The sequence below is a fragment of the Euleptes europaea genome, chromosome 6 (assembly GCF_029931775.1).
Source record: "Euleptes europaea isolate rEulEur1 chromosome 6, rEulEur1.hap1, whole genome shotgun sequence".
Classification (NCBI taxonomy): domain Eukaryota; kingdom Metazoa; phylum Chordata; class Lepidosauria; order Squamata; family Sphaerodactylidae; genus Euleptes; species Euleptes europaea.
In genome coordinates this window covers 23,844,830-23,863,131 of record NC_079317.1, presented here as the reverse complement: position 1 = coordinate 23,863,131, position 18,302 = coordinate 23,844,830, and the positions used below count along the sequence as shown (strand labels likewise).

General features: G+C 43.6%; 1 protein-coding gene and 1 non-coding gene across 2 annotated transcripts in view; one reads left to right on the top strand and one right to left on the bottom strand.

Moving 5' to 3' along the window:
- Positions 1-18,302, top strand: part of PPP4R4 (protein phosphatase 4 regulatory subunit 4) — a 106,640-nt gene that overhangs the window by 64,892 nt on the left and 23,446 nt on the right. Inside the window, exons 6-12 of the mRNA XM_056850764.1 lie at positions 1,537-1,643; positions 5,110-5,217; positions 6,910-7,031; positions 7,147-7,269; positions 9,526-9,695; positions 11,340-11,459; positions 17,029-17,106. Coding sequence (XP_056706742.1) covers positions 1,537-1,643; positions 5,110-5,217; positions 6,910-7,031; positions 7,147-7,269; positions 9,526-9,695; positions 11,340-11,459; positions 17,029-17,106 — 828 coding nt within the window. The remainder of the gene's footprint in view (positions 1-1,536; positions 1,644-5,109; positions 5,218-6,909; positions 7,032-7,146; positions 7,270-9,525; positions 9,696-11,339; positions 11,460-17,028; positions 17,107-18,302) is intronic.
- Positions 6,807-6,879, bottom strand: TRNAS-GGA (transfer RNA serine (anticodon GGA)). The gene has a single exon. It is a non-coding gene; the product is annotated as a tRNA-Ser (tRNA).

The window sequence follows — 18,302 nt, the reverse complement described above, 5'->3', positions numbered from 1 at the left end:
TAACTTGCAGTTTGTACATCTCAGTCATAGAATGTACAGATAATGTATACAAAGTGATTTGAATGCTCAAATAACACAATATATATGGCAAGTGTTATTATTATTGTTACACATTTCAGTGGAATTTGCAAATATGAAGGTCTCAGTGTTTTCTAGTCATCCAGCTGTAAATCCTTTGAAGTGGAATAACCACCTTACCAAAGGAAAGCTCTGTGAACTGTTTTCTTGTACAACAAACATGTTAATTACTAGAATCTATATTATTCTTTTCTTTACGAAAAAACTTACATTCAGTGGGTTACGAAGCTTAAAACGTTGGTTTGAGGAAGGCTCAAAGCATTTTGGTGTAGTTCCCTCTAATGTAATTCCACTTAGAAAAATTAAATTGACTTCTGTTGCATTTCCTCCCTGGAATCAGTGTAAAACAAGATAATATTAACTTTAATAACTTGCTTTGTGCGGATTATAATTGGTAAGTTGTTTTTAGCTTCGTGCTGGAATGACACGCAGGCCTTTTCATAATTTAATTAATTAGAGTGCAAGAAAGCATTCTAGGGTTACATTTGCTGGAAATGTCAAGTCTTTCTTTTCAGGTTTGTTTCTGATTTCACACTCTTCAACCACAGGAGCTTCCTCATAAACCACCCCTGAAAGAAGGATAACAAAATAGGAATGACTCTTGTTGCATCCAGACCAGTATAGTCTTTCAAGAAGTTTTAGTCAGAAAATAGCATCAGGTGATACAGTAGACACTGTGTCCCAAGACATGTCGGCATTCAGCACAGCTTTCTGAAGTTTCTTTTGAAAAACCTTATATCTTGTGAAAGAGGTTACAAACCTTTTGTAGCTGATCTGGACAGAAGCCATGAGCCATTTTTCTTCCAAACTGTTATTCTACTTTTACCCTCTCATTCTGAGAGCCTTTGATTTTCCTTTTTATGTACTGAATTTGTTTCATTGTCCATTCATTAATTTTTCAAACCTAGCTTTGAATAAATATGTGAAGGCCCAAGCAGGAGGGTGTTGCTGTCCCACTTTCCCCACTTTTCTCCCAGTGGAAAAATCAGAAAAATCAGAAATTTCTAGGAGCACTGAAGAAGCACCAGCGTGGTGTCGTGGTTAAGAGCTGTGATTTGGGATCGGATGAGCACACATAGTGTAATAGTTTGGGATTGGATGATATTAACTCGGTTGTGTACTGCTGTGTACTGTGAAAAAGTTACCTCTTAGATGGCAAAAGCTTAGATATATGTGCTATGTCAGCATAGAGTTTAGCAGTTTGCAACACCCCCTCTTGTGTTGGGTATACTCACAACTTTGCTTGCAGAAAAGTGTACTGTCCTATCCCATATCAAGTGAAGTAAGATGCAAGCATTTGGGGCGGGGTTGCTATATGTAGCTGACTAGGCAGCTCTGACATTAGCAGCAATTTTAACATGTATAGTGATTTCTAGTGTATGTTTTATTGCTTTGCTTCTTTTTTGACTGAATACTAGCTTTATTGTTTTTTCTTTCCTTTCCATTTTTCCCATCTAGATCCTGAATCCTCTTGTTTCCAAGGCACAGCTTTCCCAAACACTTCAGTCTCGCTTGGTTAGTTGTAAAATCTTGGGAAAATTAGCTAACAAGTTTGAAGCTCATATGTGAGTAGCTTGTATGTGTTTCAGATGTCCTAATAATTGAAACATCTACATAGGGAGACAAAGGGAGCAATCCTAAGTAGGTCTACTTTTTAATCAGTGGAGCTTGCTTCCAGGAAAGTGTTCGTGGATATGCAGCCAAAGTAAAAAGATTCCGTTCTGTGTGGGAAAACTGGCCACTTTCAAATACATGTAAAGGCTTGCATGAACACAAGCCACCAAGGGCTGCTCCTGCGTGTGCATTCTCCCCCCCACACACACACAATTTGAATGAATGACCGCTTGCTGCATTGCACCTGTAATAAAGCCCCCAGCTTTTTCTCACACTTTGGATGGGTTAAAAAAAGGTAGCATTCTCCGCGATAATAGTATTTTACAAGGGTTATGCAGATATGACCTTGGTTCATCCTGATTTCCATATTTACCCCCATTGGCTGTCACCATTATTTTTTGGTTTTTTTGTATGGGATACTTATCAAGTGTGTTGTTATTACTTGTGCCCCAAATTAAGGATTACAGGGTTGCATAAAATGGTAGCATCTGGACCCGCACGAAGGCAATTTTGATAAGTTTCCTTTTTCATCTGCAAGTGCCCCTTTGTTCCTCCAACAGTGCCATCCTAAGCAGAGCCTCATCCTTCTCAGTCCACTGAAGTCAGTGAGCTTAAAACTCTGCTTAGGGTGGTGTTGTAAGGGTCTTGGAATCCTTTTGCCTATCTTAACTTGCAGAGTATCAGTGCTGGTAATAGAAATGCCAAAGCAAGTGTCCCAGGATTCACGAATGTTCAATCCAGGTTCATATTTGTCTTCCTCATTTTCTTCTTGCCTTAATGATGAGTGGGCTGTCCAAGAATAGTGCCTGCTTCTGTATACAACTGTTCTGATGTCCACTATAACCCTGCAGAAAGGTGATTTTTAATGACCCCCTCAGTTGTGATGAATGCCATCAAACAACTCATTCTCTATCTCTCTGTCACACTGAGTGAAGATTCTCTTGATTCTTCACAATTGCATTCTGAATAAAATTAAAACAAACCTGGTTTTATTTTGCAGACAAGTGCCACAGTCTTAAACATTTGCACTGGCATATTTCTTTGTGGCCCTATTGTCCTTCCAGTAGTGGCTTAACAATAGACTTTTATGATGCTGTATTACTGTAGTTATTGGTATATTCCAATCCTATTATACACTGGTACAACAGGAAAACCTTTTGACTGGAATCCTGAAGCCATTTTCGTCTTCCTAGCTGCAGATATCATCTTACAATATTCTGTTCTAACACGTCTTTCCCAGTGTTATTGATTATTTAGAACGGATGCCTCTGCGTGCTTGATCATTATCTGTCGGCAGCTGACAGATCAAAAATAAATAAAGGAGTAGAGAGTTGAAATGGTTCCTCTCTGCTATAACTTCATCCCTTTATTTGCCGCCAGCAAAGAACCTGCCTTTGGGGGGGGGGTTCTGGGGGAGGGGGCTGCAAATATGTATGCTACATTTGTCCATTTTAGCAATCAGTGTACTGGCAATTATGTTCCCTGCTTCTGCCCAATCTCATTGTTTTCCTTCCACTGTGCAAGAGTGAAGGCAGAAAACATTGAATTCATTCTGGTTTGACTGTGTGGCAGCACCACACAGCCTAAAAGATTTGGCTGCTGGAGGAGATCACAAAGACAATTCAGACTGAGGGCACCAAACGTCGCCTTTTGTCTGATTTGGCAACAAATGCCACATAGCCCATCGGATTTAGCTCTGTGATAGCATCACAAAGCCAAATCAGAATGAAGGTGGTGCATTCTCCCCTTTCTCTGGCACAGATGGTGGGCTAAAAATGGTTCAGAGTAGTGGCTTGGGGCACAGTCACCACAACTACTGGGACTGCGATCAGGCAGCAGGGAAGGAGAAGGCAAGGTGAGTGGGTGGCTTTTGTAAAACTTCTTCCTCTTTTTATGAGGTGAAAGTGTTTATTATAAAATATTTGGCTCAGCCCTTGCACAAACCTTGACCATTCAGAGGAGCTCTTTTGGTTAAATGGATACTAGAGCATATCTGCCTTTCCTGAACAAATGCATCTCAGGTTGTTTTACCACTGTTATTATTAACTTGTAAATTAGTAGTTTCCATTAACACCCCCCTTTTTTTTGCTGGTAAGCATTTAAGGGGTGACCAAGCAATTAAGGTTTGCATTTCTATGTATATGAAAAAATTTGTTCTTTTCCCCATTTAGTTGAATTTCATTATTAGATATTAACTGGTGTTATCAACAGTATCTTAAAATAAAGGAATTTTCTTAGAATCTACAGGGAAAGAAATAGTTCACAATTTCCTTTATTAGATTAAGAATTGTATCACAAGGATTTTGTATTCAAGGACAGGTCTAAAACAGATGAATGAGATTGGAATGGCCAGGCAGGCATCTCCAACAAAAGTCTATAGTTAATTTGTACATACCTTGTTATTTGTGAGGGATAAGATACTTTTGAAAAGGAATCCCAGTCGCCCTGACTTGGATGGCCCATTCTAGCCTGATCTCGTCAGATCTCAGAAGCTAAGCAGGGTCAGCCCTGGTTAGTATTTGGATGGGGGACCACCAAGGAATACCAGGGTTGCTCTAAAAAGAAAGAAAGAAAAGGAATCCCAGTCAAATTCTCCTGTAAGCCATTACATTTGTCCCAAACTGGTTCCCTTCTTTGATTAGTACAGCCACATTTAAATCCTTCTCCATTTATCCGAGTTAAAAAAAAACTAGACAATGGTTGGACCCAACCAGTATTTCCACTGATGAAAAGGATGGAGTGGTCCCCAGGGGCCACAAAAAATGGCTGTGTTGATGATCATGGGACCTGTGTGTGGGATATTGGGTCACCTTGTATGATTTCCAACCTCCAGGTTGGACCTGGAAATTTCCCAGAATTGCAACTGAGCTCCAGACAACAAAGATCAGTTCCCCTGATGGGTGGACCCTATGGCATTATACCCCACCGAGGTCCCTCCCCTCCCCAAATCCCACCCTCTCCAGGCTCTGTTCCCGAATCTGTCGGAATTTCCCACCCTGGAGTTAGAAGCCCTGTCCCCATGTAGGCTGTAGTAAGGAGGAGAACTGGGTGAAATTGAATGAAAAAAGCTGACTAGATCTAACCCAGTAATTTGGCATGAGGCCTTTAGAATTTACTTCTTCCAGTAAGAAATTCAAATCAAGTCCAAGTTCTTGGTGTGGACAAATCTATGTTTATATGAAAATTTTCAAAGATCAGAAGACTCCTAAAGTTTTGTTTTGTAGTTTAAATCAGTATTATTGTAGCATTGCCCCTGCTTGTGGCTTACTTATGGAAAAACTGGAGAATTTAGCAATTATTGTCAGATGCTATGTGACAATTGCAGTTTACTTTTAACATACTTGGAAATGGATGTGTCAGCTAAAAGGAGATCAGTTTTTCTGCCCCTTAATTTATTTTTAAAAATTGTCTTTTTAGCATTAAAAGAGAAATTCTCCCACTGGTAAAATCTCTCTGCCAGGATGTAGAATATGAAGTCCGTTCCTGCATGTGTCGGCAACTGGAGCACATAGCTCAAGGAATAGGGTGAGCACAATTTGGATACACATTTTATAGATAGTTCCAGAGGAATGGTGATGTTAATCTAAAACTACAAGAAGTACCATTGCACATTATAGTTGGCAACCACACATGTTGACAATATGCCAGATGGTGATGGTTCAGAGTAGCACAGTGTACCTACTCTGTACCACCAGGTCTAGGAGAGGCTGTGGCAGGCAGAAGGCTCCTAATTCAATCCCCATCATCATCATTTGAAAAGGGTCTCAGGTAGCAGGTGCTGGAAAAAGACTTATAGTATACGTCTTTAAATGTAGACTGTTTTCTTCAGAGATATTCTCTCTCTCTCTCTCTCTCTCTCTCTCTCTCTTTGCATTTCAGTGGAGAAATGTTGGTGGCGGTGGAGCGCTGCTTAATTATTTCCTGTCTGGCTATTTTTTCTGTTCAGTCCTATGTTTGATGAGGATGTAGATCTCCCCCCACCCCCCAATTTAAGAATCCCACCAATTCTGTTTTCGTTTCTTTTTCTCTTTGGTCTTCCTGTGTCTTTATTTGGAGAGTGAACCTGTGTGTGTGTGTGTGTGTGAAGTGCCATCAGGTTGCAGCCAACTTTTGACGACCCCAGCAAGGGGCTTTCAAGGCCAATGAGAAGGAGGTTTGCCAACCTGCTTAACGTCTAAGATCTGACAGGACTGGGTTATACTATACCATTCCACATCCCAAGAGTGAACATACTCATGACCATATTCTTTCCTTATTGACTTCCAACTACTGGCCTTTTCTCCCTCCCCCCTTCTTTCAAGGCTTACTTAACATTCCTGTTGTTTCCTGAAGCGCTTACATGGATTCTCTGTAGCTCCACCAGTTAGTGGGCTGAATTATAGGACTTTTCAGTGCCATCCTATGCAGAGTTACTCCAGTCTTTGCATATTGATTTCGATGGAGAACCTCTGCATAGGATTGTATTGCCTGCTTTGCAAATAGCTTGAAAGTTTCATATTCTGCGGTGTTTGTTAAAGGCAATGTGCTGACAGCAATTATTGTATGATTTGAGAGTAGTTACGAAGAGAGTTGTATGCATTGTATTGAAATGTAATATATAGTTAACTGAGAGAGGGTGTATTCCATCAGTACGTCTTGTGGTGGAGGAACACAAAGGTGATGATGGAATGAAACAGGAATGGAACAGTAGCAGAATATTTCCATGTGCGATAGAGCCCTTGTGTAAACAGAAATATACCAAGGCCATGCTGGCAGCTTGCACTAAGCTATTTGCATTTCTACTTGAGCAAGACATTATGCAAGTCATTAGCAGCTGGTTCTTCCTGGTCTATATTTCAGTTTATCTAAAGTTACTGCTTTCGCGAGTGAGTTTGTGTTTCTGCTCACGCACTGCTGGACCCAATCCACTGTTTGTCTAAGTATACAGAGGTTCTTTCTGAAGGACGCACAAGTGACTAACTTCTCTTGAATCTCCCAACCTATTTCTGATGTGTATGTGGATAGTCATAGCTGGCCTTGGTCTTTTTAAATGAACACATGAAGCTGTCCATCAAAGTCAGTATTGTCTACTCAGACTGGTCTTTCACATCACCTACTTGCCCAGTCCCTTTAACTGGAGATGCCAGGGATTGAACCTGGGACCTTCTGCTTTCCAAGCAGAGGCTCTTCCACTGAGCCACAGCCCCCACCCTCTAATGGTTTATTTTTCTTTGATAGGGCGGAGCTGACTAAAAATGTTGTGCTTCCTGAGTTGGTAGAACTAGCAAGAGATGAAGGCAGCAGTGTACGTCTTGCAGCTTTTGAGACCCTGGTTAATCTACTGGAAATGTTTGATGCAGGTACGTCTTGACGCAGAGGTGCTGCGATCGCAGCACTGCAGCACTTCTTTGGTTTTAATATGCTTACCCCAAGAGGGCAGCATGCCTCACCTTTGTCATCTTTTCTGTTTTTCAGATGATAGAAGTCAAACTGTCCTCCCGTTAGTGAAGTCATTCTGTGAAAAATCCTTCAAAGCAGATGAATCTATTCTTGTTTCATTATCTTTCCACTTAGGGAAGCTGTGTAACGGACTATATGGTATGCTGGAGAGGTCGTTAACGCTTTTTGTACTTTTTGCTTGGGTTAGAATTTTCTGAATGCTTCAGTCCTAAACACACTTACTTTCTACTGGAGTAGGGGCACTCCCAAGTCAACGTGATCTGGATGAGAGTCATGTATGATTAGATGATCAGATTAGCTATCATTTTTCCCCTAGCGAATGTGGAATAGATTCATTCATTCAGATTTCTAATTCACATTCATCCCTAAAGCTAAGGGTATGTAATGATAGCATTAGAAAGAGATAGAAAATATCTAGTAAAATTAGTTTAAATCAGTTAAATAACTTAGAATATATTGTGTTGGATCCAATGTGGGACCACTGCTCCCAATATACCCCCAAAGAGCACTTTGCTCATCTGGAGAAAATCTTCTGGTGACCCCTGGCCTTCTCAACTCTGGCCTTGGCCTGGTGGAACGCTATGTCCATCGAGGTTCGGGCCTTGCAAGACTTAAAACAGTTCCACAGGGACTGTAAAACTGAGCTGTTCCGCCAGGCATATAGTTGAGGGCAGCGACGGTCTTCTATCTGGCTAGCCTCCCCTTCTCCACTTGTCCCTCCTCCTCCGTCTCTGCTATCTCCCCACAAATAGGATAAATTGTTATTGCTGCTGTGTTATGATGTTGTTATAGTTGTATCTGCTGCTATGACAGTAGGGTGCCTGGTTATATTGTTGTATTTTATGTAACTATTCACTGATTTTAGAGTGTTTTAAAAAGTTGACAGCCGCTCTGTGCCTGGCTTGGCCGGGAAAGGGTGGCCTAGAAATCACATAAATCAAATCAAAAGTCATTTTCCAAAGCCCAAAGGGACTTCCACTAGTGGAACAAAAATTTTCTGCCTCTCCCCTTCCCGCTGCAACATACTGAACTTCCCAGAATGCTTCTCCTGGGAAACGGGACCCTCAGGAAAAGCATGAGGGCAAAGTGCGGGAACTGCAGTGGGAGATGGCAAAAAATGCCCATTCAGAAAATTACTCTTGGATTCAACCCAATATAAATAATAAGTCTATGAATCGTTGCTTGTAACATTTGTCTTAATCCTGCTTTGGAGGGCCACACTCAAGACAATTGGAAAAGGGAGAAATATGCTGCGATTTCCTGCTGTTGTAATATGTTGAGGCCGGTTCCTCACAGCGCAGGAAGCTGCCATTGAGGACATCAAAATGGGTCTGCTGATGCTAGCTTGGTACTACTGTGAATAATCCTGGGCTGCTGGACCCTTTTCCTGGCCCTCCACTAGTGATAGCTTTTTCTTAATTTTCTCGTGGCAAGATCCCTCCTAAGCCCGTGAACTTCAGCTCATCGTTCACAAATGCCGGAGGGAGTGGGGAACAACTCCCCTCGTGACTGGAATACACCAAAGTCTTGCTAAGCACTCACCATGCGCTATTCTCATGTGATTTGTGGTAGCTTAGCCATTATTTACTCCCAGTGCATTGTAGAATAGCCAATCAGCAGGACTTTAAAAACCAAATGTCATTCTCCAGTATTTAAAAACCCTGGACTCTGGTGCAGGCGAACCCCATGACCACTCTCTAGAGAAATATGTGACCAGAAGTGCAGTGGTATTTGGCTTTGTCTCTTGGGGAAGTGATCTGCAGGACAGCAGAGAAGACTGCTGTTTGGAGTGAAAAGCCCCACCAGTGTTTGTAAGCAAGGCTGAAGGGGCTAGCCAGGTTGCAGCCTTTGCATTTTCAAGTGTTGCATTGCAGAACTGAAGCGTATTTGGTGAAATACTCCTTAGTTCCTTGAGAACTCTGCTGCTCCTTCAGATTGGCAGGTGAACTCTCCCCACGGAGTTATCATGCGAGAACATTGATGAGCAAGCTAAACTGCTTTATGGAGCTAGGACTTAGCTCATGTTGTCCTTGCATATTCAGATCACTAGCTCAGTAATGTTATCTGCTCTGACTTGGCAATGGCTTTCCAAGGTCTCAGGTAGAGGAAGATCATTTCTGACACCTGCCACATGGTGGGCACTGAGCTTGGGGCATTTTGCATGCAAAGCTAGTGTTTTACTACTGAGCCATCATCCCATAAGTAACTCCTTGAGGTAGACCAGGCCCAAAGGGTCACCTGCCTAAAATCTCCTAGTGATCTTCCTGGCTGGGTGGGCTTGAACACAGGTATTGACAGTTCAGGTCTAGCAACTCTCAGGCTGCCTTGAAAGACTTTTTTTCTGTGCTGTTGTGTAAAAGTAAAATCTTAAACAAGTACTTCATTTGTTTGAAGGGATTTTTACACCGGAGCAGCACTTGCGATTTTTGGAATTCTATAAGAAGCTTTGCACACTGGGATTAGAGCAGGAAAACGGACACAATGACAACCAGGTACAACTCCAGACCCTAGAACAAGAAAAGAAGTACATCTCAGTGAGGAAGAACTGTGCGTACAATTTACCAGTGAGTAAATTTCTGTGTCCACCCCCCACCCCCCCAAATTCATTTATAGCCTGTGTGCAATGCATTCTTATAAACGTTTAGGCCAGAATAAGTGCCAGAAAATCTGTTGTCTCTCAGAAAACCATAACTGCCTCTTCTGGATTTAAAGAGATCATATATCCTTAAGTCACACTTGAACGAGAACCTTGAAGCTAGCAGGGCTGAAGCTGTGGCTCTTAAAACTGGTGTTGCAGGGGACGGTGACACAGAATAGTTTTGAAAGGCAGAGCTATGGCCGCCACTGGCTTGCTCGCAGATCTGATTGCTGCTTGCCCCATATGAGCTGGCAAGATCCTGTTACTATAAGCCAAACAAGATATTACCACCAAGGGGACTTGCAGCAGGACAACAGCTGTGGGTTCCCTGTGGGAACCCAATTCTGAAGCCATGCAGGGTCCAAAAGATAGGAATTGTGGTGCAGGGGGAGGAGGAGCTTCAGACACCCCCCCCCCCCGCACTGTTTTCCTGATGTGCAACAGCTCTGAGGAATTATTTGCCCGGGGGGGGGGGTCACGTACAGTTATTTGTATTCATTGCACATGGAGTCCCCCAATGGGGCAAATAATGTCTCCCTAAGCCCATTTCAGTTTGAGAAAATGACACAGGAGGAAGGCTGAAGCCCCTCCTCCCCCTGACCCACAGTCCTGAACCAAATCAGAGCCCTGCAGCGCTTCAGAATTGCATTCAAATAGGGAACTTGCAGCTCCTGGCTGCGAATCCCCATTAGGATTGCGTGTAACATCTAGTTTAGGGCTATGTTGCATGCAGATGGGAAGAACTACTTGCCATATACAGATCACTCCATACATTGACCAAGGAAGCTACCGTAAAGCAATCAAGATTAAAGCAAAAGAGGTTATCACAAACTATTAAATCAAAATACTTAAATGGATCCTCCACTATCAGAGGAAGTCTACCTTGCTGTCTCACTTCCTTAAGTGGTGATATTTCTTTTGTAGCTACAGGAGTGTATATCATCTGCAGTACAACATTGGGAGTAACTAGACCATACTGGCTGAGTGTGCAGTTTCATTTCCTTACCATTACTTTGACTCGGGAAATGTACTTCCATTGACTCTAGGATATGGAATGTGGAGCTTGAGCCATAAAAGGGCTAAAAGCACTTTGATGCTTCAGTGGGATGCTTTCAAAATTCTCCTCTTGCTGAATTTCAACCTAGAGTTTAACAGAAAGAATCTTGATACACTCTGATTACATCAAGACTGGGGTTTTTTTGGGCGGGGGGTTGAATTGTTGTACCAATACAAAATTTATCAGTAGAGTAAAGATGAAAAAAAACACCAAACAACAAAACACACACACACACATGTTAAACCTGCAGCATAACTGTACGTGCTCCAGTTCTGGAATTAATTAAACCAAAATTCAGGAAGAGCCTGCAGTGTCAATAGAAGCCTGCAGTGTTGGCAATTCACTGGTCTCTGACTCTGTATAGTGGCTTCGCTAATATAAAAAACAGTTGTCCATATAAAACCTAACCTAAGCCGCTCTGAGCCCAGCTTTGGCCAGTGAGAGAGAGCAGGGTAAAAATCTAAATAATAATAATAAATTTACATTGACGGCTGCACTGTTTCTTGTTCCTAGGCCATGATTGTATTTGTGGATCCCAAAAACTTCAGTTTGGAACTCTACTCTACATTCTTCTGTCTCTGCCATGACCCTGAAGTGCCCGTCAGACACACAATGGCTATTGGCTTCTATGAAGTAAGTCCAGGAATTGCATACGCCTCTTAGGGATAATGCTCCTTGGGTTAGTTCTAATAGAGGTTCTGTACGCCAAGCTTCATTTGTATGCTTACCTTTGACACATCTGGAACATTTTTCTAGGTAATTTGCAATTACCGTTGTCTCATGCAGCAATGAAAAAGGACCTCAGTCCCCCCCTCCCCGCTAGTTGGCGTGCATTCCCAGCAATATAATTAAGGTCATTGCTCAGATATTTGATGTGCTCTGTCTAAATTGGGTGTCCCATTAACTGCAGGGTTATAAACCATTCTAATTAAAGATACTAATTCACTCCTGCACTGTTGCTCAGTATTAACCCCCATTAGTTTTAATAGGACTTTAACTGTGTGTCGTTTTGTCCCTTAATGTGCTATGTACTAGATGACATGTTTCAGTACTAGCTTGCATTATACTTAACAGACTGGATGCTACCATCTGTAGCCAGAGGGAGTTTGAACAAAATGCCATGTGGTGCAGGAGGCTACAGTAAGGAGGGAGAACTGGGTAAAATCACTACCTTTGGCTGAGCTCCAAGATTTCATTTGCTAGCACAAAGGGGAGGAATTTGGTCCAGTTTCTCTAATGCGTGGAAGACCCTAGTCTTGTGCTGTGAATACTTTTGTTCACCGCAGTACTCTAACCTTTAGCAGAGACTAAAGCAGGAGAAACATCAGTGTTTCAGAGAGTAGCTGTGTTAGTCTGCAGTAGAAGAGCTAGATTTGAGTCCAGTAGTACCTTAGAGACCGACAAGGTTTTGGAGGCTTTTGAGAGTCAAAGCTCCTTCTCACAAAGGTGCTCCTGGAGTGGAATCTAGCTCTCAATATCCGTGTCTGCGAAATCACAGTGAAATCAACATTATCTCTCTGTAAGTGTTGTTAAGCCACTTCCAACTTATGGCGACCCTATGAATTAATAACCTCCAAAGCATCATATTGTTAATGTTACCTACAAGTGATTAAATTTGGCTGGATTATTAATGGTCGTCTGTGTGGAACTGATAGTAGTCCTACATTGACTTCATACCATTGCAATATGTGTGTGTTGTGCGTACTTGTATGTGTATGCCACTTCCCTCAATTCCAGTTTCCCTCCATCTTGCCCCTGCACTGCCACTTTTCCCCTTCCATCCTTCGGCTCTAGCTTTACTTCCCCCACCGCCCCTCTTCTTTCCTTCCACATTCCTGCTCATCGTTACTGCCCATCCTGGCTGGCTTTTTCTCCCTCTGGGTTGCTTGCCCCTACCCACTTGCTGGGTTTTTTTATTTTTATTAGCTCCCACAGTGACCTCTTTCTCCCCTCTCCATTGTGTCTCTGCTTCTGCTTCCCCCAATAATCTACCACAGCACCGGTTGTCAGGTTCCATTTTGGGTTGCTCTGGCAACCCAAAATACAAGCCAAAGTTCTTTTTTTTCCTCTCCATGCAACATCTGCGTGCACAAAGATGTTGGAATTACTCTTTAAAAAGCACACCTAAGATTTCTCTCAGGGTATAGAAAATTCATATAACCACCTAGTTGCCCAGTTTTTTTGCTCTGCACAGAGGTCCTTACATGGTTATAAGATATGCACACATAGTTCATCTACATTGATGTAGTATATATACCGTATATACCCATGTATAAGCCGACCCGCATATAAGCCGAGGTGCCTAATTTCTCCCCCAAAATGGGGGAAAATTAGGTACCCGCGTATAAGCCGAGGGTCGGCTTATAACCACCACCCCCCGCGTACAGGCTTACTTTCTGGGCTCCTGGCGGCGGGCCCGGCGGGGCCAGCGGAGCGGCCTCCCTGCGGCCGCAGGGGGCCTCTGCAGGCCGCTCCCGGCCGGGAGAAGGCAGAGGGGGCGGCTGGGCGGCCTCCCCGCGGCCGCAGGGGGCCTCTGCAGGCCGCTCCCGGCCTGGAAAAGGCGGCGGGGGCGGCTGGGCGGCCTCTCCGCGGCCGCAGGGGGCCTCTGCAGGCCGTTCCCGGCCGGGAGAAGGCAGAGGGGGCGGCTGGGCGGCCTCCCCGCGGCCGCAGGGGGCCTCTGCAGGCCGCTCCCGGCCGGGAGAAGGCAGAGGGGGCGGCTGGGCGGCCTCTCCGCGGCCGCAGGGGGCCTCTGCAGGCCGCTCCCAGCCAGGAAAAGACGGCGGCGGTAAGTTCCCCCCTCCCTCCTCCCTCCCCCCTCTACCGTATTGACCTGTGTATAAGCCGAGTTCGGCTTTTTCAGCCCTTTTTTTGGGCTGAAAAACTCGGCTTATACGCGAGTATATACGGTATACATATTTTGTGGTGAGGAGTGTGAAATTTTCTCTCATAACCATTGTGCTTGTGACAGACTGCTGAAGGTTTATTATCTGAACCTTGCTAAATCCTTAGTCAGGCCATTGGCCCACCTACTCTTTTATTGGTCATTCTGTCTGGTAGGGGTCTTTTGGTGAAGAAAGTCTTAACATCTGTTACTCACAGTCCTTTAACTGGGCCATAAGCAATAAAATGGATTTCAATAGGGAGAAGTGTAAAGTACTTCACCTAGGCAGAAGCAACATAAGGCACAGGTACAGGATGGGAGATAGTTGGCTTGACAATAGTACATGTGAAAGTTCTGGGAGTCTAAGTGGACCACAAACTGAACATGAGTCAACAGTGTGATATGGCGGCTAAGAAGGCCAATGCAATTCTGGGCTGCAACAATAGGAGTATTGTGTCTAGATCAAGGGAAGTAATACTACCACTGTATTCTGCATTGGTCAGACCTCACTTGGAATACTGTGTCCAGTTTTGGACCCCACAGTTTAAGAAGGATGTTGACAAGTTGGAGTGTGTCCAGAGGAGGGCGACCAGAATGGTCAAAGGTCTAGAATCCATGCCCTATGAGGAGAGACTTAGGGAGTTGAGTTTGTTTAGTTTGGAGAAGAGAAGGTTGAGGGGAGACATGATAGCCATCTTTAAATATTTGAAGGTATGTCATGTTGATGAGGGAACTAGATTGTTCTCTGTTGCTCCAGAGACTAGGGCACGGAGTAATGAATTTAAACTAATATAAAAGCTATTCCACCTAAACATGAGGAAGAACTTTCTGATGGTAAGGGCTGTTCGACGGTGTAATGCGCTGCCTCGGAGGGTGGTGGAGTCCCCATCTTTGGAGGTCTTTAAGCAGAGGCTAGATGGCCATCTGTCGGGAGTGCTTTGATTGTGGGATCCTGCATGGCGGGGGGAGGGTTGGGGTCACTGGGGATGTGGGGAGAGGTAGTTGTTAATTTCCTGCATTGTGCAGGGGGTTGGACTGGATGAACCTAGTGGTACCTTCCAACTCTATGATTCTATAACTGGAGTTGCCAGGGATTGAATTTGTGACTTCCTGCATTCTGAGCATATGCTTAACTACTTAGCTATGTACGGCCTCTCCTGAAGTCTTCAAAGACACACACACAAAATCCCTCAGTTTTGTTAATGTGAAATGCTTCCAGGTGAAGGAATTCAAGTTGACTTGGAAGCAGAAGGTGATGGATTATGGATAATTGAATAAAAGCAAGTATAATTTAAATTTTGGCTAGAAATTTATATTTGGGCCAGAGGACTCCTTTTCTTGTCTTCACATAGGAGGCAAGACCAGGATTGGAGGCATAGGGAGTCAGATTGGAAGGAAAAGGGGAATTAGGCACAGATGTGGGAAGAGGTGGGAATGGAATACTTGGCAATTTCTGCATAACTTACACAGGACTGCAGGACCTGGCGATTTAATTGGCAGTTAGCGTACAATAATTTTAAGTACTCATCTGGACTGCTTTCCATACGAGTGAAAAATTACCTGTTAGATCTCCAGTATATTCCCTTAATTGCTGTTTTGTTTTTAATTGCTACCTCGGTCTTATACTGACTATTCTATACTGTGGAATCACTGGAGGTACTTTACATTTTAAATATATTATACAGATTACTTCACATTCCTTTGGCTTGTTTTGATAATAGTCGTGACCCTTAACAAATACGTTCTGATCCAGAGATCTAGAAACGTTTTGCTGTTGCTTTGATACCATTGTAAGATAAGATTGTTGCTAGTCAGCCAGTCATAGACAGAGGCAAATGTTCTATTAGATCCTGCTAACCGTGAGTGGAAGGAGTTCATGGAGGAGATTCCCCCCCTAAAGCATACTGCCCCCCTTTCCACAAAGCTCCTTCTGAGGATTGTGAGATCCTTGGGCGCAGAGCAGAAGGCCTCACTGGGGGGGCTGTTGCAAGAAGGGGAAACAGCAGAATTTGACTCCCTTCTTTGCATGAGAGAACTCCTGGAAGAGCAGAAGGAAGAGTGATTTCTGCCAGTTTCTTCTGAAACAGCAGCCTGCACCCCTGGCTCCTTCCCCTCTCTGTTTCTGAGGGTCCCCTGCTACTCAGGAGCAGCTTGGGAGGGGCGTTACAAGCTAAAGGGCAAGAGGTTTGTTCTATAATTTTTTTCTGCTGAGGGTTTACAGCAGGGGTGTCAAACATAAGGCCCGAGGGCCGGATCCGGCCCCTTGAGAGTGTTTATCTGGCCCACAAGGCAGCCACATCCCCACTCTGAATCAGGGCTGGCGAGACATGGCCCAGCCCAACCAAGTGACATTTATGTCATATCTGGCCCTCGTAACAATTGAGTTCGACACCCCCTGGTTTACAGGATACAGCCCACTAACACTATAATCCTTATTTTTAAGATCAAGACAGCATGCGACAATCTAACTCTACTGTATATGGGAGTGCTACTCTAATAATTAACATGAGGCCATAGTCACAGTAACATGGGAGTTAATACTAATGGACAAATAAATACACGTAATGTTTAAGAGAGCCAGCATGGTATGGTGGTTAAGGTGTCGGATTAGGATCTGGGAAACCCAGATTCAGATCCCCACTCAGGCCATGGAAACTTGCTGGGTGACCTTGGGCCAAGTCACACACTCTTAGCCTCGACCCTGGCAAGCGTTGGATGAGAAACCTCCAAGGAATACCAGGGTGACGCAGAGGCAGACAATGGCAAACTACCTCCCATCATCTCTTACCGTAAAAACCCAATGGGGTTGCCGTAAGTCAGCTGTGACTAGTAGAAATGTGCATGTTACCCTTCCTGTGTTACATATGTACACCTTAAGGCACATATTTGCATACTTGTGTCTTCACAGTAAGACTGGAAACAGCCCCTTGTTGGGGGAATCCCAAATAGTAAAATCTGGCTGCTCAGAACTCTATTTAGTATATCTGCCCAGTGGCAGAAGACTGTAAAGTTTCTAGATGTTCGATAGGAATTAGAAGTAAGAAAACTTTGCAAAATGCAGTTCCAGAACCCGAGGGCACAATTCAGGGGTATGGAGTTGGTAGAATGTTCCCTTTGTGTGCTTCTAGCAACACAGCAGCTATACTAGAGGTGTGGAAAGGTCACAAACTCCTCAACAGCCTGCGTAGTTTGATTGTTAGCATTACCTGATCTAATCTGCACCCTTGTTTCCTTTGGGCCATTCAAGGCTTGTTATAAAATAAACATGACTATTTTAAAAAAAGACTAATGTCCATGCTTTGTTGGTTCTTTATCTTTCAGGTTGCTAAGCTTTTAAATACCGATGTGTATGTAGTACATAAAGAACTGGTAGCCCTATTACAGGATGAGTCACTAGAGGTAATCGCCTATTGTTCCCTATTTGTTGCTTGTGTTAAGATCATTTACGATTATCCCAAATGACATTCTAACAAGCCAAAATAAGAAAGACTTGATGGGATGAATCATTTCTGTTTGCTTCATGTTCCTAGTCATAAAGAATGAGGTAGGTGTTCGGTACAGAGGTATCTGCAAGTGATGACTGAAGGCTTTTGACATAGCCCCATGTCACGCCTTCCCAAGAGAGACAGAGAAATGCAGAGTCGAATGAGCTAGCAAGGGGGGGTAAGGATACAAACTAGCTTGAGAAGCCACACGCAAAGAGGAGTAATTAGGGGGGTGATATCAAACTGGAGGGGGTGGAGGGGAGAGGTCAGACTTGAGTTCAGTGTCATTCAACACCTTTGTTTACAACTCAGGGTTGCCAGAAGAGTTAGCATACTTAAAGATCAGCTACAAGTCCTTGCATTTGAATGAATTAGTACACGGACATGGCCGCCTCATGTTTTGCAATAGCAACCTGAAGTTATAAATGAATGGATGATATAAATCTGGGAGTACTGGGTTTGGTTTTCTGTGTGGAAATCATGGGACTTGTTGTCAAAGAGCTCCAACCGGCCTCCACCAGTTGGGCTGCTTTGGTTTGGTCAGAAGTTTCCCAAAAAGCAAAACATTAAACTCCGGTCTTCCGCCCTAAGTCCAATGAGTAGCTGCCACCAGCCCTGAGCCAAAAGTTAAGCCTACAGGCAAGAGTTCAGGGCAACCCCTGCCAGGCTCCAATTTCAGTGTGTTACTTTCCCCGCTAGGCTGAGACCTAGCTCGGACAGTTCACACTTCCCAAAAGAGTTTACGCAAGTATAGCGTGGTCAAAACACACACAGGCACTTCGGATTCAGCCTTGGGAACCCACAGAAATTACTAGACACTTCAAATCAATAGGCATAAGATTTATTAAGGATTTGTGCTCGTTTACAGAAAGACAAAAGTTACGTGAGGCATTTAGCACAAAAAACAACGAAGCTTCAGTATTCTAACTACACATTTCAGTTGAAAAGGCAATTGGCATAAAGTTAGGCAAATCAGGCAAATAGGTAAAGCACATAGGTGATGCAACAAGTTACCAAGGTCCAAGAGGTTAGCATCTGGATGTCAGCATGCTGGTTCCTTCAGTCAAGCATAGATTCATTCTATGAGGCAAAACAAAGTTTGATGAAAGG